Source organism: Coffea arabica, chromosome 5c (assembly GCF_036785885.1).
Source record: "Coffea arabica cultivar ET-39 chromosome 5c, Coffea Arabica ET-39 HiFi, whole genome shotgun sequence".
In the NCBI taxonomy this organism is placed as follows: domain Eukaryota; kingdom Viridiplantae; phylum Streptophyta; class Magnoliopsida; order Gentianales; family Rubiaceae; genus Coffea; species Coffea arabica.
This window is the reverse complement of record NC_092319.1, coordinates 42,419,658-42,442,057: the sequence shown is the minus strand read 5'-3', so window position 1 is coordinate 42,442,057 and position 22,400 is coordinate 42,419,658. Positions and strand designations below refer to the sequence as shown.

Below are 22,400 nucleotides of genomic sequence, written 5' to 3'. Positions count from 1 at the left end.
TAAGTTGCTTAAAGTACATAACTTTGGGTAGAAAATAAGAATTGATAAGGATATAAAGAGATATTGATAAGAATATAAAAAAATAATAAAAATAGTTTTACTAAAGGCGTGTATTCTAAAGAAATTATACGGGTCATACCTTGCTGTTATACCTAGAAGTTCTGAAATCAAAAGAAGAGCAAGCGGCCACAAACATATGATTATGATAGAATGATAATCGGCCGCGAATAAAGATAGAATGCTAATGACGGTTTTATATTTGAAATTTAATTTAAATAGATATGGATAATTGATTTCATGCTTATGGAAAGAGAGAGATAAGCTCCATATAGAGCATAGGTTTTTTTTTTTTTTTTTTTAAAAAGATGGAAATCATGGAATAAATAAACAAAGGCAAAAGAAGAGAGAGATGGAAGAAAAAAAAAAGATAGAGATGGAAGAGCGTAGGTTATTTTATAGAGCGTGGTGAAACCACTTGCCCTGTCGTTACGTAGGAAAGAGAAAGCATAAAGCGATAAGAACGAGAATACAACTTTATTATATATATAAATATATATATGATTATATAAAATATAAATTTATATTACTTAAACTCAATTAGATTTGATTAAATGAATTCAAATTGAATTTGACTGAACTTAATTTGACTGAGCTTGAGCTCGAGATAAAACAAAATTAACCCCGAATTCAAATTTAATTTTCAAGAATTCGGGAAACTGGAGTTCAAGTTTTTTAACTCAACTCAACTAATTAGAATCAATTATACCTTCCATACAACAAATAGGGGTCATTTTATTCCAAGGGAATTGTCTACTAGGATTAAACTTAGGACCCAAATGTTGCTTAACAAGGATGAGAATGATTAGAGCCCGGTCTAATATCCTTGATAATTTGAATAGGACTGTCAATGGGGCTGGGTCAGCCCGAGCTCGGCTCGTTCGGCCCGACAGAAAGCTCGATGAGCCCGATCATTTAGTGAGCCGGTCTGAGTTTGAGCCTAAAAATTAGGCCCGAATTAAATGTGAGCCGAGCTTGGGCCTTATTAGGCTCATACCCGATATAGGCCCGGCCCTTTAATTACCTATATATATAATATTTATATTTTGATATTATGTATAATTATATATCCAAATATATTTTTGCTAAATACTAAATATATATATAAATTACAAAACACAAAAACACATCTAAAGACTCTTTCATGAGCTTTCTTGAGAGCCAATATTAGTAATGCATAACTAAATCTCTAATTTTTCTTATTGGTTGAGTAACTTTTTGTATTGGCATATTATTGGTTGATTTTTTTTTTTTGGTCTACAAACACAAAAATCATCAAGCATATTTGGATTTAAATCACAAGATTATAAAAAAAAGTTTCAACTTTTAAAGATGTATTGGCTTATGATTGCATGTTTTATTACTATTTTTCATGCATTTTAAACGGATTACATATAAATATTGTTGAAAAAATTTTGGTTTATATACTTTTTAAGAACTATTATTTGTTCATGTTTAGTTTTAATATTATAGTCTTGTAAATGTTAAATTAGTTTTACAACTTAATAGTTATAGTAATTATATTAAGAAAATTCAGGAGTAATAAGTGAGCTTGGGCTAAGCCCGATTAAGGCTCACAACCCGAATATTATGTGAGTTGAGTATGAGCTTCACATTTACGAACCCGAAACTCATAGCCCGAAACCCGAAAATGTTTCAAATTAAATGAGCTGAGCTTGAACTCATCAAAGCCCGGCTCATTAGGCCCGATTGACAGGCCTAAATTTGAATATCTTTATAAAACTTTTTCGGTTTTTCATCAATTAGTACTCTCTTTAGAGACGAAAGATATATAGACAGCTGCAAGAGCTGGCAATTGCTAATGTAGGAAAACACATGATGGCCAGAAACCTCCTTCGTTCTTTCACTTCTTCTTCTTCCTTAAACCCTGTAACCAAAATCAAGAACTATTTTTCAATAGATAGCAATCTTGGGCCATTTTCATTCTTCTGTTCCACTGCAACTGCTGTTCCCTCGCCAACATCAACACCATCATCGTCTGATTCCTCAGATTCTGTCCCAAAGGACTCACTTTTTACCAGGCTCGTACGTGTGCGTAAGCCTAAAGATTCCATCCCTCAAGTACTTCAGAAATGGGTGGATGAAGGTAGAGAAGTAGACCTTGATAATGTCAGAATTATTATCAAATACTTCAGATCTTATAAACGTTACAGCTATGCCCTCCCGGTACCATACTTAATTACTCTTTTTTTTTGTTTTATTTTTTTCCTCTTTTTCCTATGGCAATGTTTATTTTGACCAAATTTGAACAGGGTTTAATTTAATTTGTGAAATGCTGTAGCGCCTCTTACTTCTTTGTGTGTGTGTGTGTGGTGGATGGATGAGTTTAGTTATCTTTTGATATTTGTCTAATGTAAATGCTTTGTTTCTACTGAACTTAAACCGGGTTGGTTTAAACTTTGTGAAATATTTCCTTAATTTGTTCATGATCTGTGGCATGTACCTGGGGGTGCTTAAGTGGAAAATAAACTTTTGAGTGGGTTGATTTTATTCTGGCATTACCTGGACGTTCTATACATGATTGTGATGCTAGTTGGATGGAGAGCTGCATGCTGATTTATCTGTTTTTTTCTCTTTTTTGTTTGACTCTCTTAAAAATCTGTTTTTTGTCTAATCAGCCTCATGATACATTTACTCTTAATTTTACGAAAAAAGCAGGATTGCACAACCATCTTGTATTGGGTTCTTTTTTGTTCGTTTTCTCATTCTTTGCTATATAATGAAAATCATGATTGATTGTTTTGCTCGAAATTGACTGTAATTTCCTAGAAAAAATAGAAATTGCGTGGTTACTCTTCATAACTCGCAGATTGAATGAGATGAGGTAATAGGTACAGGGTTGAACTCGTGAGCTCAAGCATATATATGTAAATACAAATTGAAATTCATTTGGTATTTTCTGTGGTTCTAACATGAGCATTAGTATGATTTGGAATTCCTATGAAGGATTGGTTATTGTTACTTAGGTCATCCTCTATTTTGATAAGTCCTGAAAGAAGACAACAGAAAGTCACAGTATTCATCATAGACTAGAAAGAGGTGGATTTTTTCTTTGCTGAGGTGATGGCGGCCTTTATCTTTCTCCTTGATAACCTTTCCTTTCAGGCTTTGGTGATATATTTGCAGTTCGTTCATGATAATATTCTTCAATAGCACTTTGAAAGATCTATTTATAGATGGAGATAGTTACTCTTTAGAGAGAAAATTGTGAACTTACCCAGCACTTCCTGGACTCGTTATTAGCAGGAGCTTTTTGGCATGTTGTGGTTAATTGGGTTTCTTGCTAAAGAATGCTGTAATGATTTTTGGGACAGGTTTCTGAATGGATCAATAGCATTCAACATTCTAAACTAAAACCTGCAGATGCTGCAGTTCATCTAGATCTGATAGCCAAAGTCCATGGCCTTGAGCAAGCAGAAAAATATTTTGAGAGGCTGCCAGACAATTTAAGAGTCATTCAAACGCATGGTGCTCTTTTGAATTGTTATGTTAAATTTAAGTCATTGCGTAAAGCAGAGGAAATGATGCAGAAGATGAGGCAGTTGGGATATAATAAGACGCTGTCTTACAGTGCTATGCTGACATTGTACGTTCAGACAAGGAAGCTGGAGAAATTAGATTCTCTAGTGCAAGAAATGGATAGCAAGGGCATTCCTTTTGACAATTTCTCATATAACATCTGGTTGAACGCATGTGTTGTGGGATCTGACATAGTGGGAATGGAGAAACTTCTAATGAGGATGGAAGCAGATCCTGTTATTGTAATGCAATGGAATTCTTATGTGATTGCAGCCAATGGATATTTGAAAGCCGGTGACTTTAAGAAGGCTGAAGTGGTGTTAAAGAAAGCTGAGAGATTAATCGAGCAAGCAAAAGCAACTGGTCGAAGACGTTCAAAAGCACATAATAAAGCAGATGAAAAAGCTGGTCAGGCCTATGAGTTTCTACTAACTCTTTATGCTACTATGGGAAGAAAAGATGAGGTACTCCGTTTATGGAATCTGTACAAGAAACCTCGGAAGATCTATAATAGGAGTTGTTTTTGTGTTATAAGTTGTCTGTTGAAATTGGATGATCTTGATGGTGCAGATAAGATGTTAGATGAATGGCTAGCTAACAAGGAATATTTTGACATTAGGATTCCAGATTTGCTTGTTACTGCATTTTGCAAGAAAGGCCATATAGAAAGAGCAGAGTCAATTATCAGCAGACTTGTGGACAGTGGAAATGAGCCAACTGCGAGCACTTGGAGTCGTATGGCACAGGGTTACAACAAAACTAATCAGATGGAAAATACAGTCGAGATGACAAAAAAATCGATTGCTGCTGGTGTCGCAGGTTGGGAACCTGATCTTCCTGTTTTGGCTTCCTGTCTGCGGTACTTGAAAAAAAAAGGAGATATTGCTGGAGCTGAGGAGATGTTAAGGTTGCTTAAGCGATGTGAGTTTTCTGCAGAATTCAAGGACGTGATTTCAAGGTACATTAGAAAGGGAGATCCAGCTTTCCAAGAACTTTATCAGGCTGAGGAAGAGTCCGAGACTTCGGAACAAGACATTTTTGGGGACACAGAGCTCAATTTCGAACATACATCCTGATATAATGTAAAATAAATTAAGCAATTAGCCTAAAGATGTCCCTTCAACGACAAAATATATTGCACTGGTATTCTAAGCAAATGTCTTTAACACTTGCTCTTGCCTCTCCCCTTCAGTCCCTGGGACATAGTTAGGTTCTTTTACCGACAGCATCTCTGTAGAAGCTTTCGCAGGTAAGAGTACGTTGCAAAGGTTTTTTTTTTTTTGTTTTAACAGCACTTGTATTGCTCAAACAAGAAAGTTTGCACAACTGGAGCAACTGCCCCTACATCATTTTTGGACGTTTGTTTGGATGGTTACTTATTTGTAAAAATTTATTTGTGTGCATCATTAACACATTTTTTACCACATTTTTATCTCACATATATCACATAAAAAAAATGCTACTGTATTTTTTCCAAAGATTATCTCAAATAATCTACTGTCCAAACACACACATTTGATAAAGGAAAACTAACATTCACAAAACCTGTCTGATCTTTAGTATATTTTCCAGTATTGGTTCAATCATTGGGTCTTCTGCACATTCATTTTGGATCTTTTCCACCACACTCTTGCGGTCAGACTGAATATGCTTCTCCATCCCATCTGTTTAGCTTTGATAAGAGCTGTTCTAATTGCATGAGCTTCCTCCACCACTGGTTCACTGCACCCGTTTTCACTTCCAGCCCAAACACTGACCATGTCCCCAGCTTAATGTTGCCAAGTTGTTGAGTTGCTTCTTCTGATTCTCCATTTGTGCAATAGATTTTCTTTTTCACAGCGAAGAAGTTGTTCACTTGTAGCACAATTTCATTTGATTTGCATAATATTTCTCATTTGGAGAAGGAATGTTGTTTTGAATCGTTACTGTGCAGTTAATGGAACTTTGCAACTAAATTAATTGATTTCTCAGATAATGCGTGATAGCTTCTCATCAAGATATCTGGAAGAGGTCTCTGCTATATACACTTGAATATAACCACGTAGCCAATTGATAGTTTTCTAACTACCCATCTTCAACAACTTCTAAGCATGCTTTACGATGAATGACAACAAAATCTAAGAAAAGAGATTCATTTTTCACCAAGAAAAACAAAGGAAATGAGGACCTGAGCATTTGCATGTATTCTGAATCACCATTTCCAAGGCGGTAATATACACAGGTAGGTAAAGCTGTCAAATGCAGTGATAACAAGCCACCAATATACAAGGCTACCGGTAAAAGATCTAGAAAGGTACCCCTATTCTAGCAACTGAAACTTCTGAAGCACTAATGGTTTTTAACATCAGAATCATGACATTTACAACAGATTACAGAGGTTACAAGAACTAAAACGTCAAATTGCTAAGTGTTTCAGAACGATCCTCTGGCTCTTGAAAGGCAGGTTCAGCTCAGTCATTTTGCACGATAAAAGTGAAGCAACTTAAGTGGTGATACCTTTTCCTGGCAACAGACAAATGTGAAAATGAATCATCATCCAAGAACATACTTTCCCAGCAACAATATTCAGATAGCGATCTAAAGATATTTTCTGAAACAAGCATATAGTAAGGGTAAAGGAAGCTCATTTAATATTTTTATAGCAAAATATTTCTGGTCCAAAATGTCCCACCTCATACATATCTTCAGACTGGGCAGGAAAGTAAAATCCTGTCGAGCAATTGGGCAACACCTCAGGACTTTTCATCCATGCTCTATGGGCATCACTTGCTTTAATCTTGTATTTAAACATCTATACACACAGGAACTTCAAGGTTAAAGGAAACTAGATGAAGAACAGCAACCAACAATTTAAGTATGAATATATTCAGAACAAGTATGAAAGATACTGTCTGTTGCCTTTGCCTGTATATTTTCCCATTCCACAACAGGGAAATAACAGTCAGTTTGCAGGTTGTTATTTTTGTTAGGCTTCTTCCCTACAGTTTCAGAAATTAATAAAAAGATCAGTACCAAGTCACAAACCTCAGAAAGAGGCACCGTAGGTTTCTCCAGCTCATTCCCATCAATGTTCACACCAGTGCCCTGGCATTCTGGGCAGAAAGAGGAATATATTTGCTTTCTTATGCCTTTTATCTCGCTAAACTTCCCAGACTCACTCTGCTTGGTTCCAGCTTTTCGTCTTGGTCTCCTTTTTGTTTTGGCTGCATCAAACTGTTTTGCATAGATTTCCATCTCACAAAGAAGTATCCAATGAATGAGGCAAGAAACATGAAATACATGAAATGCCTGCAGTAAAGAACAGTGACTGTGTAAATGAACACCTTTACAAGGAACTATAGCTCAATGAAAAGTATAAGTTCCAAAAGATACAGGAAAATGTCTGCTGAACATAACCAAGTTGAAAAGATTGGAGATCATACTCCAGTCAAATTTCTACTACTGCAAACGAGCCTTCCAGTGCTCCTATTCAATAGCGTGGCCACATCTTTGCCTGGCAGCATCTTCTGTTGACAAATGTCACACATTCTCTCAGAAGCTACTTGCTGCTGGCGCCTCAATTCTTTCCTCAGAGTTTTGCTTGATAATACTCTTGAATGCAGAAGCTGATCATCATACCCATCTAGCAGCAATTTTTTGTTACAACTATTTGAATTCTGAGATTCTTCACCAGAAGAGTCATACTGATTAGCCAGAGACTCACTGACATCCTCTGGATCAGAAAATGACTTCCGCTTTCTGTTCCTTCCGCCACTATTTTCCTCAGATTCCGAATAAGGACTGGGTGGAAGCAAGTACTTTAGGTCATCAAGCAACCCCTTTCGGCCTAAATTATAGCTATAAGGAAATGTAACTATAGCAAAATCATGTTCTAAAACCATCAGGGTATCCTCTCCATCACAATCCTTTCTTCCAAGCCACTCGCACCATATTCTTCGGATTTCATTTATAATTCCATTCTTCTCACAGAATCGAGCAGCAATTTGGGCAACACCCAGATATGAAACTTCTAATTGAGACACTTCATCTTTACAAAGGACACCTGGAATAACCAATTGACTGCAGAAAGTGTCAGTCAGATTGGTCGGAGAGGGACTATTATAAAGAGCGGTGCCAGCACCAACAGAATCTGGATTCTTCCCAAACCCAATATCATCATGAGATGCATGGCCATTGCTATTATTTTCGAGGTGCTCATGATAACTAACAATAGCAAGACTGCTTTCATCATAATCATTATTATCTAACAACTGAAGATTATCACGCTTCGATACAGGTAACTCATCCCGTTCAGAAGAATCATCAAAGAACAATACACCATCATCAAATGGCCAGGGATTGGGCTTCAACAGAGTAGCCTTAGCAGCAGCAAGCCTTTCACAATGAAGACTACCCTTTAAATGATTGTACAAGATCGAGTCACTATAGCAGGGCGCCAAACATAAAGTACAGAAGAAAATTGATTTTTTACCATCTTTCCTAAGATCAACATATGTATGACCTTGAAGTCTTGCATTACGCAACGTTGTCCTAGCCAATTGCTCTTTCAAATTAACACCACTTGCATTCAGAAATCCAACTTCTTTCCTTCCCGCCATTACACTTTTCCAAACTTCAGTCTGCCTAAGGTCAGCCCTTTCCCCACCCAAAAAAAAAAAAAGGAACTCCAAACTTTCTCAATTTCTACAAGCAAACCCTTCACTATACAAATTGAAAACCCCACCACTGCAAAAGGCCATTTAGTCCAAATACGATATAAGAAAAGCTAACCCAATCCTACGAAATCCTCTGAGCAAAATATTCAACATATACCCGTGTTACTGCCCAATAAGGCTGAATTCTATATTACAACCACAAATATAATAGCTTAATCCTTGAAATTGAATGTCGAATTAACAAAATCCAAGCTCCCCATGGTCTTCATAAATTCAACATCCAGCAAACTCCAAACGCGAAAATGTTTTCAATTTCATCCAAATCACAGTCAAATAGATCACCGTAATCAGCAAAGCACCAGAAACTGATCACGGTAATCAGCAAAGCACCAGAAACTAACTAATTTTCACTTCAATTCAAGTTCAAAAGCAACGAAATGAACTAAAACCCTAATTAACAGTATCTACTACTGAAATTCTTCAGAAAACCCTAAACTTACAACTTCGCGGCTTAGATTGTCCTATAGCTATCTGAAAAATTCCTCGACATATTCGATCCTCAGCAACTTCAACTCCATAACAGCTGTAAATTTCCATTTCCAGAACAAGCGATTCTTCCATTGTCATCATCTCCATTTATCGAAGTAAAAATTTAGATTAAAAAAAATGGATAAAGCAAGAAAGACGAAGCAATTAACCGGAAAAACTACTGTGAACTCGAAGATCTAACAGAAGTTCGATAATAATTCGGATAAATTTGAATTCCGTTTACGTTTTAGAGATACAAATAATTTGTATGTATAGGTAGAGGGAGAATTCTAGAGAGAGAAAGCGCGAAAGTTTTAGTTGGGAGGGAGAAAGGCGACTGACAATTGAAATTGGAAACGACAATTAACAGAATTTTGATAGAAAAAATTATTATTTATTTTTTTGTCTGAATTTTTGGATTAAGTTTAAGCTGGGTTGGATAAGCTACACACCGAAGTCAAGGCTGGAGTTGGGTTGTGCTCTGGATCAGCCGTAGAATAGGTTGACGTTTTGAAAATGGATGGTGAGATGTGATTAATGGTTGGATAGAGGGGGTTTTGTTGGAGTATGGTGGAGTGGAGTGGAGGTGATTAAAAGGGCTGTATCCGAAGATTCCGATTTTGTTGAGAGGATTCCAATTCCCGTACGCTTGTGAAAATGTTGGGGTGAATTGGGAATGAGATATAATCATGGATTTGTGATTATTTTTTTATTTGCTATTTGTTGCTTTAGCTTATTCAATTGATCAAAATGTTTGGATTCAATTGACCAAAAGGGACATCATTATGTTATATGCACAAATTTATTTACTTGCATCGTAAATAAATTTTTTAATTATTTTTTATCTCGCGTACCTTATATTTAAAAGAGAAAACTTTCTAACAGGTTTCTAAATCATTCATTTTGCACGATTTTGGCTTCTCAGCTATAAATCCGTCAATGTTGGGGGATTAAATGTAATGGAATTAGGGGCAAAACCGACCAAACAGATAAATCAACTCATGATTTGATTAAAAACTATAGGTATATTAAGCCAACTAATAATATAGAGTTTAATGTTTCTTCATCTTCTTCCATCTTCCATCTTTTCCGGCCCTAATTTGATGAAATGATCATTCAATGAGGCCTTTTAGGCTGTTTTTGTGGGTTGATTTTTTTGTTTGATCTGTTTTGCCCCTAATTTCGTCACTTCTAACAACCAAAATTGTCGGAAGTCCTTAAAGTAAGCATTTTTTTTTAATTTTAGAGCTTATTTGTGACAATTTATAGTTGAGGGGTCAAAAGCGTGCAAATGCGATAATTTAGAGGATGTCTGAGAAGTTTCCTCCATTAAAGAAGTTCTACAGTATTTTTTTCACAAAATTATCTCCAATAATCTCCTATCCAATCAAATCACACTCTATGTTTAATTGGGCTATGTAGAATGCAGGGCTAAATATAAGGCTCAAATTAAATGTAAACTACACATAAATTTTATTAGGCTCGGCCAGATTAAAGTCCTACACGAATAATTATAAATAACGTTTATTATTATATATATATATAATATAGAAATATTAAGAATGATTGTTTTATGGATTTTTCTAATAGCTGCCCACTTTTTTAAGACACTTAAATCATAACTAAATTACCATTTAAATACATATACTGAAATTTATTGCAACACATGAATTTTAATACTTTTCCGAATGAACTATATATTTTTTTAAAAAAAAAAAACACTTGAGACCCTTTAAGGGAGTACTCAAGGAGCATCACTTTGCCAAACTGTTGTTTTTTGCACATTTAGTTCATTGACTGTTAACAAAATTGTGACACCTCATCAAAGAACATAGTTCACCGGTTAACACCCTTCATTCAAATCACAAATACCCATCCTATGTATGACGCTCTTCCAGTTACCTACTTTCTTCCTATACCTGACCTTCGTATTCTACGTACGCTATACTGCCCAGTCCACCATTTTTCCCTACAATTTATATTCCATGCATCTTCATCACAACTACATAGCACTGCAAAACAAGATTTTAGTTCTTTGTTATTCTTCCTCAAAAAATATATTATTTTTATTTGTAACTTTGGTGAATTTATGTCTATATTTGCAAGTTTGGTAATGTCAAATATAAACCATAGCCTTGTTACAAATTCAAGCAGCAAATCATGGAAGTTAGAAAAACCTATGATCTTCCAGCCTATTGATTTCTTTTTTTTTTTTTCCGAAATTTGGATGAAACCCCTTATAATGACTTCCCAAACTTTGGACAAATCCCCTCATAGTGAGACTTGATTAATGCATCTTAATTGGAAAAATCCAATCAAGATACTTCACTTCTTGGTCTTGAAATGTTGTACTTGGGTCTGTATATCCATTAGTCTCTCCTTAGGCTCCCCTGCCCCTAGATTAGGATAGAGTAGGTTATATAAATGTATCGTTGCTGACAAAAAAAATTTCTTTTTCTTTGGTTTTTTTCGTCTTTCTGATGAAACACATAAACATGTACATAAGGGGTAAATTATGTCCAATCACCCTGCACAACTAAAATTCAGGTAAGGAGAGATTTTTCAAGTTTGTCTTTAATTACTTACTTTAGTTTAATAAGGAGTCACCCCCGACCAAAAAATAAAAAATAAACAATGCTTTAACTAAGTCAAAAGATGTCATGCATCTCAATTAGAAAATAGTAGTACTTTAAAAGAAAAATCTTATCAAAGAAGAGGAAATGTGGGATTTGAAAAGCAATGAGGAGAACAAGAGGGAGAAAAAGAGCAATGGGGTTTTTCATTAGCTTGAGTAGATGATAAAATTCTACTTTTACTCTATGCATTTACACTTGCTAACATCTTGACCAAAAAAGAAAACAAATTTAAACTTGCTAACATGACAAAAAAGAGAAATTTTTTACACTGACAAAGTAAAGTTACAAACCATTCCTTAGAAAAAAACAGAGATACAAACAATTCATTTTCTGCAACAGCTTAACAACCACTCCATTTTGCTCAATTGTTAGACACACTTAAAAGTTTAACTTAATTTCTCACAATCTAGAATACTTTTAACAGGCCGGGGATGTTTAAACATAGTATTCACTGCTGTCAAATGAGAGTTCTACTGCGCCTGGATCCGAGCACACAAGCGCCGAGAGAAATTTTTGTTTATGAATAACACAAGAAATTGTTAAGAGCAGAACTAACTGAACAGGGTTTCCTGCAAATTTGATCTTGGCTGCAAATTAAATTCCAGGTACAAGCTTCTGTTGTTAAACTGGTATGCTTGAGCTAGAAGAGTCTAGTTGTCTGGACCATGCAATGAATCAAAACAGAGAAATAAAAAGCAGAAAGAGTACTAGAAAATTGTAAATTTGCTATGCTACTTATGTTGTTTATCTCTATTTTAGAGTTCCCAATGGCTTTATCATATTTTAACTACAAAGAATTCAACTTAATTTTAAGATTTTTTTTTTTTTTTTGCCAAGTTGATAAAGATTTAAATTTCTTTGCCATCTCAATTCAAAATCAAAACCATTCTTTCTGCTTTTCAACTTTGATGAATTTGATTGTAATAGATTTCCTGTTCCATGTCTTTCCTAGCAATATGGATAAACCACAAAATACATCATCACATCACCTAAGGGGCACAGCAACAAAGTTAATGAATCTCAATCAATCTTGTAACATAGTAAAAAGCAACTCAAGCTCAAGGATTGAGGGTAGTTGTAACAAATTGAAAGATGAACAGAAACCACAAGAATTACCCCAACTCCCTTTACATGTATCAAAACCACCTACCACAACTAAACAAAACTCAACTTGTAAATTAACCCAAAAAATTGTCAGAAGCAGAAAAAGGAAACGTAAACAATTTTTTGGCTGAGACAGAACAAAATCCCTGAAATCATTTCTTCCTAATGTGCTTGAGCTTGTACCATCCCTTCTTGCATGAATCTCCAACAATCTTCACCCCTTTCTTGAAAAAGATCTTCAATTCCTTGGCCCTTTCCTTCACTTTCTGCTCAAAGCTCCCCATTTCTTGAAAAGCAAGAGCAGGGAAGAGAAACAGAGGCAGGCAAAAGAGTTTCTAGATTGAGCAGGTGGGCTTCTGAAAAATATGTGGACAGCTGCTGGAGAGTGGTTTAATCTGAGGTGTTATTTAAGGTAGGAGGATTGGAGGGATCGTGGGATCCAACTCATTAGACCAGACGTGGCATTGATCAAGAACAATTCTGCTTTCACCGGTCTTGTATTCCTTTGATAGCTACCATTGATCGCGGGGATAAGGCAGGCTTTGTAAGACGTGTAATGGTGGTATTTTATTTTTTATTGGTTGTGTGTCTAAGTAGGGACAAATGGTCCTTTACAAGCTAGCAATTTGTGGACGTCAACTAAATCTGGCAATTTCCAGTTGGGTAGAATGTAGCCGTTGGTTTGGACAGTGGGACAAAGATTGATGATTTCTTGGGACCACGACAGGGCAATGTAACAGTAACATACTAATATATAGACGTTGTATATTTTTTTTCCCAATTTTTGATTCTTTCTATTTCTATTTACGGGTGTAAACGAATTTAATCAAGTCGATACTATAATTTTCAAATTTGTTTGATTATTTTAGGTAAAATTGAAATTTTGTTCAAATTTGACCCTTTTATTCCGAAGAAATTTGGCTTGGTTATATGATGAACCAAATTGGAATGAGTTTTTTTTTTTTTTTATTGATTTTGAAAGTTATCGAACATAAAATTCTGTTCAAACTTGATTTAACTAATTAGCGAATCAAGTACAAATTTCTTATCAAATCGAACTCAATTCGAGTATTTAGTGATTTGGTATATCTTTCAGCATCTTTGCATCACCATTGTTTGAATGTAGTGCACAATATAAATTCATGAACAGTGGGAATGTAAAACTTGATTTTTGCGACACTAATAATTTATGGAAAATTCTATTTTTTTTTTCAAAACACTACCAAATAGAATGAAAGCTAAGAAATAAATACCCAAAAATTTTTAAAAAAATTACTACCACCATATAAATGCTTGATGATTGGCGGCATTGTGATAAGAATATACAAGTGATATGCTAGACTAATAGTGATATTTTAGGGTACCTCTATTCAAATCAATCCCTCTCTCTATCCAACCATCTTGTCTTGTTGTCTTTGTTTTATACAACCTATGTTTCTACATTTGGATTTATAACATCCATTGGGTATATGCTGTTTTGATGTTTAGATAAACAATAACACTAAAATTCATCGACCAATTCAAACTATGAAACTTTTATTTGGAAATTTTCCTTCTTGAATTGTGAATGAGTGAAGTAAAAATGACTCGATTTGCCTACACTAAGTTAACCATTCTCCTAAATGAGTTTTAGGGACTTGAAAGCTTCTCAATGTCCTACAAGTCTTTAAACACCAGCATGTCTGATAGTAGTATAACTATTTGTCAAGAAAAGAAGTAACACAAACAAGCAAATGCAACTTTAATTGCTTTCATTGCTCAAGATGGTAGGTTTCCCTCTATATAGCTTTCACCTTTTAGCCAAAGGTTTTGAATGATTCCTCCATTTTTCTTGCACATCACATCAACAAGAATGTGACTTGCTCCTGAAAATAGAAGCCTCTAAGCCCATTATTGTCTTCCAGATTTTGTATTCTAACTCAGAAGGTAAAGCAATGGCTAGTGCTCTCTTCAAGCAAAGAAACTCAAAAACAGAGAAAAGCCAAAAACTTTATAGCCTTAAGAAACCAAAAGGAAATCTCCACCATGTTACTTTCAGTTTGAAATCATTTGAATGATTTGAATTAGCCGACTACCTGCTTGTTTATGCTTTGATCATGCACCATCTTCCATGTGTTTTTGAGCCAATAAACTTAGTTTATACTCCAAGAGTATCCATGTGGATTCTATCAAAATGAAAAGGAAAACAGCACATACCAGGTGGCCAAGCAGCAATCCTCCAACCATTTACCTGCTGTAAACCACTATCAAATCATTAGTATTCAAACCTAATCACATTCACACCTTCTTTTGAACTTCTTGTTCTTGCACACTTTTTGAAAATTTATGGGTACAGTAGATGAAATATATAATATAGGGATGTACAAGAAGCTGTAAAGGGTTCTGAAATGTTATTGACCAGCTAAACATGGTTGCCTTATCCAATTTGCAGGGTTTTTCAAAGACTTTAATTTGTATGAAGGAAGGGGTCCAAAATTGTACTGGCTCAAGTGGGCCTTTTCTCTTCAGGTGTAATTTTCAGGTATCACATGTCCTGGAGAATGTGAACATGGATTGCAGAACCACTGAAAATTATTGGCATGAATGGATTGACCTACCAAGCAAACTTTGCAGATTGACGTTCGAGTCCCTTAAGAACTGGATAAATTGAAAAACACTCAAAAGAAGATCAAAGACACTACTGAAGTTAGAAATTTCTTTACTCGTGCTCTATTACACTGTTAATTTCCAAATGGATTATGATGATATGTAGCAACATTTTACGTGAAGGGTTAGAGATTATTCAATGGACGAATAAAAAAAACATCTTAAGCCGATTGATTTGCCATTAACCAAGGCACCTTAGCTGCTAACTTTTCTCATACTATATTTTAAATCTCAATATGCTTTTCCCTCCTAGAACTGTATGTTAATTGATTATGCAATGCTCCATAAAAAGTGAGTTCCTGAGACAACCCTTTTTTTTTCCCAGCAAAAGGGCCTATTGAGTATGAGATGTCTTTCCCACTAAAAATCAGCAGCATCCATAGTGGATAGGAGATGTCTATTGTGCTGCCCGAGGCTTCTCTGTAAAGCTGAGAGGACAAGCAATACTTAGTTGTCATTGTAAATGGAATCTATAAAGGTAGATAATTTGTCCAAATAAGTAGAAGGAACGCGCAGAATCAGCATCAATATTCAAGAAATAAAGGTTATGTAGAGGATGAAGGCATTGTACAACGAGTGTATGAGGATAGATGAACTGAGGTTCCCAGACCAACAATAAGAGCATCCAAGGACACAGCCAATAACGAATAACTGCAGGAAATTCTCAACAGAGAAGTGAGATGCACTGAAAAGCAAAGAACTCAGCAGAACGGCTTGCTGCCACTTCATAGTGCAGGAAAGAGAAGTCAGCAAATACCCTCTGTAGACAATCTCTTCCAGGAAGGGAGTGACAATGCAGTAGACAAGAATGCAAGCTGTAACAGAGATTGAGCCGCTTGAGAGGAGTGCTTGCAGTGTTGGATTGTTTACCTCCTATGCACATGGAGAGAAACTATCATCCATTACGAACATGGCATCATGAGGAAATACTATGATAACTTTTAATCCAATGCTAAACTTGTCCACCAGTCCTAGATAGTTGAAATAACTAACAGAAGTTGAGCTTGGCTTAAACAACAGTTATTATTAGTACTAGCAGCACCTTAACATAAAGGTAGCACAATGTAAACCAGAAAAAGGGAAAAAAAATTACAGGTAATGCAACATCTCCTCTTATAATGATCTGTAATAAGCGATCCCTTATAGTCCTAATAAAGCACCATGAGAGCTGGCAAAAGAGAGATACTTCAATCTTTACATGGGAGCAAGTCGCTATGCTTTATACAGGTAACTGAATGCACACGGGTATTCTATTTCCTAGCACAAGCCTCCCATTCAGTTGGCTTACAATTTAGATTACAGCTATGTGCTTTTGCAAAGCATTCAATTTATTAGGAGAAAATCACAATTCAATACTTCAACATTACCAGCCCCTCTAATTTCCTGATGCGTTTCCTTCTTCCAGCACTTAAAACCCAAAACCTGATGTACCTATCCTCTACTCTGTAAATATGCATCTGCTATTTTGTATTGGCTTCCTTGCTCCTTTTGCCTTCTTTTGTCATATCCTCATACCTAAAGAACCATGTGTTTTCAATGTCACTGATTATTCTAGATATTCATCACCATTTGCAAATTCTTTATGTAAGTCAAGAAAAGCTATGGAACGTTTGCAATCCTAACCAGAAAACAAATTTGGCATGTGCACAGAAACAAACTGAGCATAACGACAGTGTAATCATCAAGAGCTAAAGAACCCAGCAAAATACAGTTCATTCCATGTGAAGTCCAAACTTTCCAAATGAGAGCAAGTACGAGGATCTAGCTAGTAGCTTTCTGTCATGTAAACTAATCTCATTCTCTCCTATTATGAAGCAGAAGGCCATACAAGCTAATGGTTATTTTCAAGTGAAATGAAATTCTAACAGAAAACCTCCAAAACAAATAGAAAGATAAGGAAAAGGAAGCAGAAAAATAACAGATTCAACAAAGCTGACCTTAGTCTCCAGAAATTGATCAGCAATAAGTGATGTTACCAGCACCAAGAACAAAAGGAACAAAAAACCAATCAGCGATGCCAGCAACCAGCTTCTTTCTCCTGCTAACTCGTCAACTTGGAATAAGTCAAGAAGCTTGTACTGGGGCTCCCCAGGACGTTTCAGCAGCAAGACAAAACCAATGAACTCTAAAATTTCAAGACCAAGTAATGCCAACGCCTGTACTGATGATAAAGGAAATATAAACACAAGTCAGCATGCGCTTTTATCTTTCCTAACGTTCATTCCAAACTACATAAAGTAACTAAGGAAATCCTTTGCTTTCTCAGCGTGGTTTTTACTTTGAATAAAGAGGTGCAACAGGGAATTAAGTTGGTAACCATTTTGATTACTGAATTGATTTTCCTGGTCAGTAAATATCAATGATAAACATAAACCAAATGCACTGAAACAGTACCCATTGCTTATATCTAATGGGGGTTGAGCTCTCCAATTATTGAGAAGAATGATCTAAGAGATCTCACAGATAAATAATAGATATCAGTTGCTAATGACCTCCACCTTTGGTGTATTTTGTTAAAAACAATAAACATGAAAGATCTTCGATAGTCATTTTTATACCTCTCAGTTTGTGATCCATAATAAGATTAGAGGCTACATCTTTATGCCATTCTTGTAACCCATAATGCTGATAAAGAATGCAGTCTGGAGCATAATCAACATGAACACAAAGACTAAAAACTAACTGAAATATGGCACGTAACATAAAGGATAACTTGAAAGATTTTTTAATAACTATCGATACTATCTTGCCCATTTAGTTGAAGCCTATACAGATTGGAAGCAATGATATCCAGAGGAACAGAAAGCCCATTCAATGCTTGAATGGAGAAGGAACCAAATGTTTGTCCTTAGGCAGTTCATTTATAGAAAGGAATGACCAAAGAGTTTTAACTCCACAATAACAGTACAGAAATCAGTTGTAACCAATGTGGCACTTGGACAGAAAACAAGTACCAAAACCTTTTGAAGGATACATGATTCTTATAACATTACGCTAGTGACCAGTGTAATGTGATGGACCTGTATTTAAGGTCCTAGATTAAAAAAAAAATATTCATATAAAATGCAATGTCATTTATCAAAACATGTAATTCATAGAGAAATTGAACTACGGTGCACAACATGCAGGATCATGTAGGATGCATAATTCCTTTTAAGTGGCAAGACCCAGGGTTCCAGGTTTAACAGAATATTAATGTTTTGCGGGAGAAATAAACCATGGCCCAATTCCCATCAAGAGAGGTCGTGGATAAGACAGGATACTGTAATGCTGTCAGGTATGACAGAAGAACTACAGACATAGTCTTCACAACAAAAGGAATAGATAAGAAGTAAAAATAAAATAAAATAAAAAATCACAAAGAAAGAACAACAAGCAAAGATTATCACTGGAAACTACTTGAGTTTTCAATGTCAATCAATTTGGGATGAAGGGTAACAAGAAATAAAATTTAAGGTGAATAATTGTACTTCTATTTTTATTCTTTTTACTGTTCCATGCCATTTTTTGTGCTGAGAACACTTGGAAGAAATTTAGATGACAAATGAAAAAGATATTTCTCCCCATAACCCTCTCCGGCTCTCCCTGCCAAAAGATAAAAATTTTGGTGCCACTGTAGTATGCCATTTAGGAATATGCAACATAATTCCTGTCATCACCAATTTCAGCAGTCATTGATTGAGAAGTGTAGACCATTACATACCTCAGTCTGTGGCTCAATAACTTGTTGATGCAATATGGTGGCACCTATAGCCAGCCCGCCAAAACTTAATGGAATGTGCAAACTGAAGACATAGAATGCCATAGTGCTATATATTATCCCTCTATCACATTCAACGTCTTTCTTAAGCACCGAGAAACCCTACACCAGAAATCTTAGATCAATGTGAAGAGACCACTTCATAGTTCAAAAGGAAAATTTAACAACATCTTTCATCCATGCTTGGCAACAAACTCATGATTCTTATCTCAGTCCCTACTTTTCTATACATTCATCTTGGATATAGATACATGCAATCCAATAATCAACTCGAAGCTAATTAGATCCAAGGATCAATCTCTTTAATCTATGATACTAATATAATTCTCAATCATTTTGTCCTTTCATTTTTTTCCTATTACTTCTTAACATTCTGTAGTAAGGAAGAATCTCCATTAGTTTGTTGTACTAGAGAACTCATTTAATTAAGAACTGCCTTATTCACTTTACAACGACATCCATTCCTCACATGGTTCCTTCAAAAGGCTAAGTCATGACAAAAAGATAACAGTCAACACAAACATCTTCAGATGGTATAAATTAAATCTAGATTTTCTATTTCCTTTTTGATTAAGCTAATCCATAATTAATAATGTAAGACATACCACTTGTGCTTTTGCTATTGTTACAAGAATTTCCCATCAGCCTAACCGCAACTGTTATATTGCACTATGAGGAAAAAGTATAAAACATATCCATAGTTCTATCATCATGCTCGTATTGAAAAAGAAAGCTACAATAAAGTATACTACATGCCACGAGAACATGAAGTCATCACGGTACTTTAAAATTTACATATGGATAACTTAAACTTGTAAATACGTGCAATCACAGCAATAATCTCCAGACTTAGGCCTTGTTTGATATCCAATTCAGCACTTAAACTTAATGGATTCAGATCTTAACATGTTCAGATGCGTTTGATAACGAAAATTTAAACATTTGAATTAATTAAAGGGCACTGAATTTCCTAGGCAAAACTTGCTCTCACAAGTCAGTGATAAGCTATTCACTTATCACTGAATATGATATACACTCAAATGTATTAGATTTAATACTTAACAATTTAATAACTTAATGGATTCAGATTTTAGATTTCAGATTTCAAATTTATCAAACACACCCTTAGCATTCCCTTTTGAATTATCCAGTCCCTTACCACCATATTCATCATTCTATCATTCTTTCTATGGATTCTTTCTGGCAATTGTCATAGACATATGCTCCACTTTGCACACTTACCTTTTTCTTTTAAACGTCATGTGCTAAATTTATTCATCCTTGAAGGAGAATAAGTTGAAAGCCTCCAAGTAAGCATAAGGCATCAAAGCAAAACCATCACAGAATCTTGATGATACAGCTACATGTACACTTGATTCCATTGCAGAAACAAACCATGCTTTAAGAACTATCACCATTTTGGAGAATCAATAAATTAGACTAGTATATAGTCATGTGCAGGACCTCTTGCCTTTGACACTCTGGAGCATGTTTGTTTTATTGCATGAGATAAGTGCTTTTGGGTCTTGTACAACTCACAAGGTTGACATTTTATCAATTCGACGGGAAGCAGCATAAAAGAATAATTCCAAGTAAGTCATCTTTAAGGATTCTGCAGATATGCATTTAAGTGATTCAATCTTTCAACAAATTTAATGATATGTCTATTTAAAAGATGAAAAAATATGACTCCAGGGACCTAATGAATCACAAGGTCAAGAAATCCTGCATTTTCCACATAGTTCACAGAAATTAAATCAAGAAACATGTAGTACATGTTCTGCCCTATTCTCTTAATTGTTACGGAAAATATCACGGCTACAAATTTTCACAAGATGGCCGTACAGATTTATCAACAACTATGTTCCAAATGCAAGTAAAGCCAGCAAATTTCATAAGCAGAAAGCTGAAATGCAAGAACTTTTTCTAGTCCAACATAATTTTTCTTGACAAATTTCATGTTTCAGTACTTCTCAGAAAAGATATTCAACAACTATGTTCCAAATGCAAGTAAAGCCAGCAAATTTCATAAGCAGAAAGCTGAAATGCAAGAACTTTTTCTAGTCCAACATAATTTTTCTTGACAAATTTCATGTTTCAGTACTTCTCAGAAAAGATATTCAACAGACACATCATTTGAATGAGCCTGCGAAATTGATGTACAACTGATGGAAAGAGTTCTGAACTAGCTATTTGCCAAAATGAATATTTTCTCGGAAAATGCAAGTATTCCTCTTCTTTTCCATAAAGGACACAAAATCCATTACTAATCTACCCTTTCTTCCACAACAAACAGGACTACAAGAAGCATATTATATGCAAGTGATGTAATCCAAAATCCCAACTTTCTTCTCCAAAATGCTAATTTTATTTCATTCAAGTAAAGCATGGACAAGAACAAGAAATAAAACAGAACCAGAAACGGCAAATCATTACTGTTATATTTTACAATTATTTGACATGCAAATTTGATAACCCTTTTCAATTTCATAATTTTAAAGCACATAACAGTGAAAATACCATCTGAGATTCCTGGGATTTCTCATCTTTGTTGGAGCAGCACCTGAAAATTAAAGGGTTGCTTTTGCTCAAGGAAAACTTCGAATTGGAAAATTCCTGGCGCAAACCTTTACTAGATTTCATGGGCACGAAAGATATTAGAGGGCCATGTGCTACAACTGTACTCATTGTTTTCCTGTCAGCTTCTCATCTCTCTCCCTGGATGCCTGAGGGTTTCTACGATTTCTGTTCTCCCAGTCGAGTTTCCGGTTGAAATTTTTAAAAATTTGGGTAAATCAAGTATCCCAAAGTGGGCTATATCTACTTTGGGACCTTACTGATTTTGCTAATTGTCTATTTACACCTCAACCTTTTTCTCTTAACAATCATGACAGAAGCCAGTCAAGCCACCATTCAACCTGGCATAGTAGGCCTAAACAGCACAAAATCCATTTGCTTATCGACCCTTTTCATCTCCATATCACTACGATTCTTTTTTTTTCTTTTTTTTTTTTTTTGTTCTCTGTGAGTGTGTGTGTGTGATTGCCTTTCCTTGTACAGTAAATTTTTCCAATTGTAGAGATGATCGTCGCTGTGATGGCCCAAGTTCTTGAAAGTATCTAGTTCCTTGATGTGATTTTGGTCCTTTAGACAACATGAAAAGAATAGCGGAAAACTATTCCAAATGATCCGGTTCCTACAACTCGTTCAGCCATGTAACTGATTGTCTGTCAAAGAAACATCAAAAGAAAACAACTAATAAGCTTTCCTCTCAAATAGCGGAAAGTATCGGTTTTCAAAATTCAAAATCCACCATGATCCAAGAAAAGTATCCAATGAACTAAAATCAAGAAAAAAAATTCAACAGAAAGTGACCTCTTAAGAGAACTATTATATGTTTTTTCAATCTAAATTTGCATAAGGTGCAACAACACCTGAAAATCAAGGGCAAATTATATTTTACCCGTGATTTAG

At 35.2% G+C, this 22,400-nt stretch overlaps 3 protein-coding genes across 9 annotated transcripts; 1 reads left to right on the top strand and 2 right to left on the bottom strand.

The window, feature by feature from the left end:
* Positions 1-1,842: 1,842 nt before the first annotated feature.
* On the top strand, positions 1,843-4,954 carry LOC113690236 (pentatricopeptide repeat-containing protein At2g20710, mitochondrial). Of its 2 annotated transcripts, none has more exons than XM_027208072.2 (2): positions 1,843-2,244; positions 3,393-4,954. In XM_027208072.2, the coding sequence occupies exons 1-2, from the start codon at positions 1,894-1,896 to the stop codon at positions 4,671-4,673; spliced, it is 1,632 nt and encodes a 543-aa protein (XP_027063873.1). In that variant the 5' UTR covers positions 1,843-1,893; the 3' UTR covers positions 4,674-4,954. The 2 variants fall into 2 exon arrangements, with proteins under 2 accessions (XP_027063873.1, XP_027063874.1); XM_027208073.2 differs by having other exon boundaries at positions 2,040-2,164.
* A 792-nt stretch (positions 4,955-5,746) lies between these two features.
* Positions 5,747-9,152, bottom strand: LOC113690237 (uncharacterized). Its single transcript, XM_027208074.2, has 4 exons — positions 7,020-9,152; positions 6,622-6,885; positions 6,269-6,388; positions 5,747-6,099 (listed from the first exon to the last, which is right to left on the bottom strand). The coding sequence occupies exons 1-4, from the start codon at positions 8,193-8,195 to the stop codon at positions 6,052-6,054; spliced, it is 1,608 nt and encodes a 535-aa protein (XP_027063875.1). The 5' UTR covers positions 8,196-9,152; the 3' UTR covers positions 5,747-6,051.
* A 3,274-nt stretch (positions 9,153-12,426) lies between these two features.
* On the bottom strand, positions 12,427-22,269 carry LOC113690952 (uncharacterized). Of its 6 annotated transcripts, none has more exons than XR_011815161.1 (6): positions 21,447-22,269; positions 18,870-19,028; positions 17,104-17,322; positions 15,476-16,039; positions 14,717-14,753; positions 12,427-14,385 (listed from the first exon to the last, which is right to left on the bottom strand). XR_011815161.1 is itself a non-coding variant. In XM_072051000.1 (5 exons), exons 1-5 carry the CDS (start codon positions 21,612-21,614, stop codon positions 15,564-15,566), a joined length of 879 nt encoding a protein of 292 aa, XP_071907101.1. In that variant the 5' UTR covers positions 21,615-22,269; the 3' UTR covers positions 12,427-15,563. The 6 variants fall into 6 exon arrangements, 2 of the variants coding, with proteins under 2 accessions (XP_071907101.1, XP_071907099.1); XR_011815162.1 differs by having other exon boundaries at positions 12,427-14,753; positions 15,476-15,594; positions 15,738-16,039; XR_011815159.1 differs by having other exon boundaries at positions 14,596-16,039.
* Between the last annotated feature and the right edge of the window lie 131 nt (positions 22,270-22,400).

What these genes read in the sequence shown, in the direction of transcription:
- LOC113690236 (XM_027208072.2), top strand. Translation starts at nt 1,894, where the DNA reads ATGATGGCCAGAAACCTCCTTCGTTCTTTCACTTCTTCTTCTTCCTTA. An exon ending in GTTACAGCTATGCCCTCCCG is followed by an intron (nt 2,245 to 3,392) that starts GTACCATACTTA and finishes TTTTTGGGACAG; the next exon opens with GTTTCTGAATGGATCAATAG.
- LOC113690237 (XM_027208074.2), bottom strand. Translation starts at nt 8,195, where the DNA reads ATGGCGGGAAGGAAAGAAGTTGGATTTCTGAATGCAAGTGGTGTTAAT. An exon ending in CTACGGTGCCTCTTTCTGAG is followed by an intron (nt 6,389 to 6,621) that starts GTTTGTGACTTG and finishes CTGTGTGTATAG; the next exon opens with ATGTTTAAATACAAGATTAA. An exon ending in AGTCTGAAGATATGTATGAG is followed by an intron (nt 6,100 to 6,268) that starts GTGGGACATTTT and finishes GTCTGTTGCCAG; the next exon opens with GAAAAGGTATCACCACTTAA.
- LOC113690952 (XM_072050998.1), bottom strand. Translation starts at nt 21,614, where the DNA reads ATGAGTACAGTTGTAGCACATGGCCCTCTAATATCTTTCGTGCCCATG. An exon ending in AATCCCAGGAATCTCAGATG is followed by an intron (nt 19,029 to 21,446) that starts GTATTTTCACTG and finishes TTTCTGGTGTAG; the next exon opens with GGTTTCTCGGTGCTTAAGAA. An exon ending in TTATTGAGCCACAGACTGAG is followed by an intron (nt 17,323 to 18,869) that starts GTATGTAATGGT and finishes TCATCAGTACAG; the next exon opens with GCGTTGGCATTACTTGGTCT.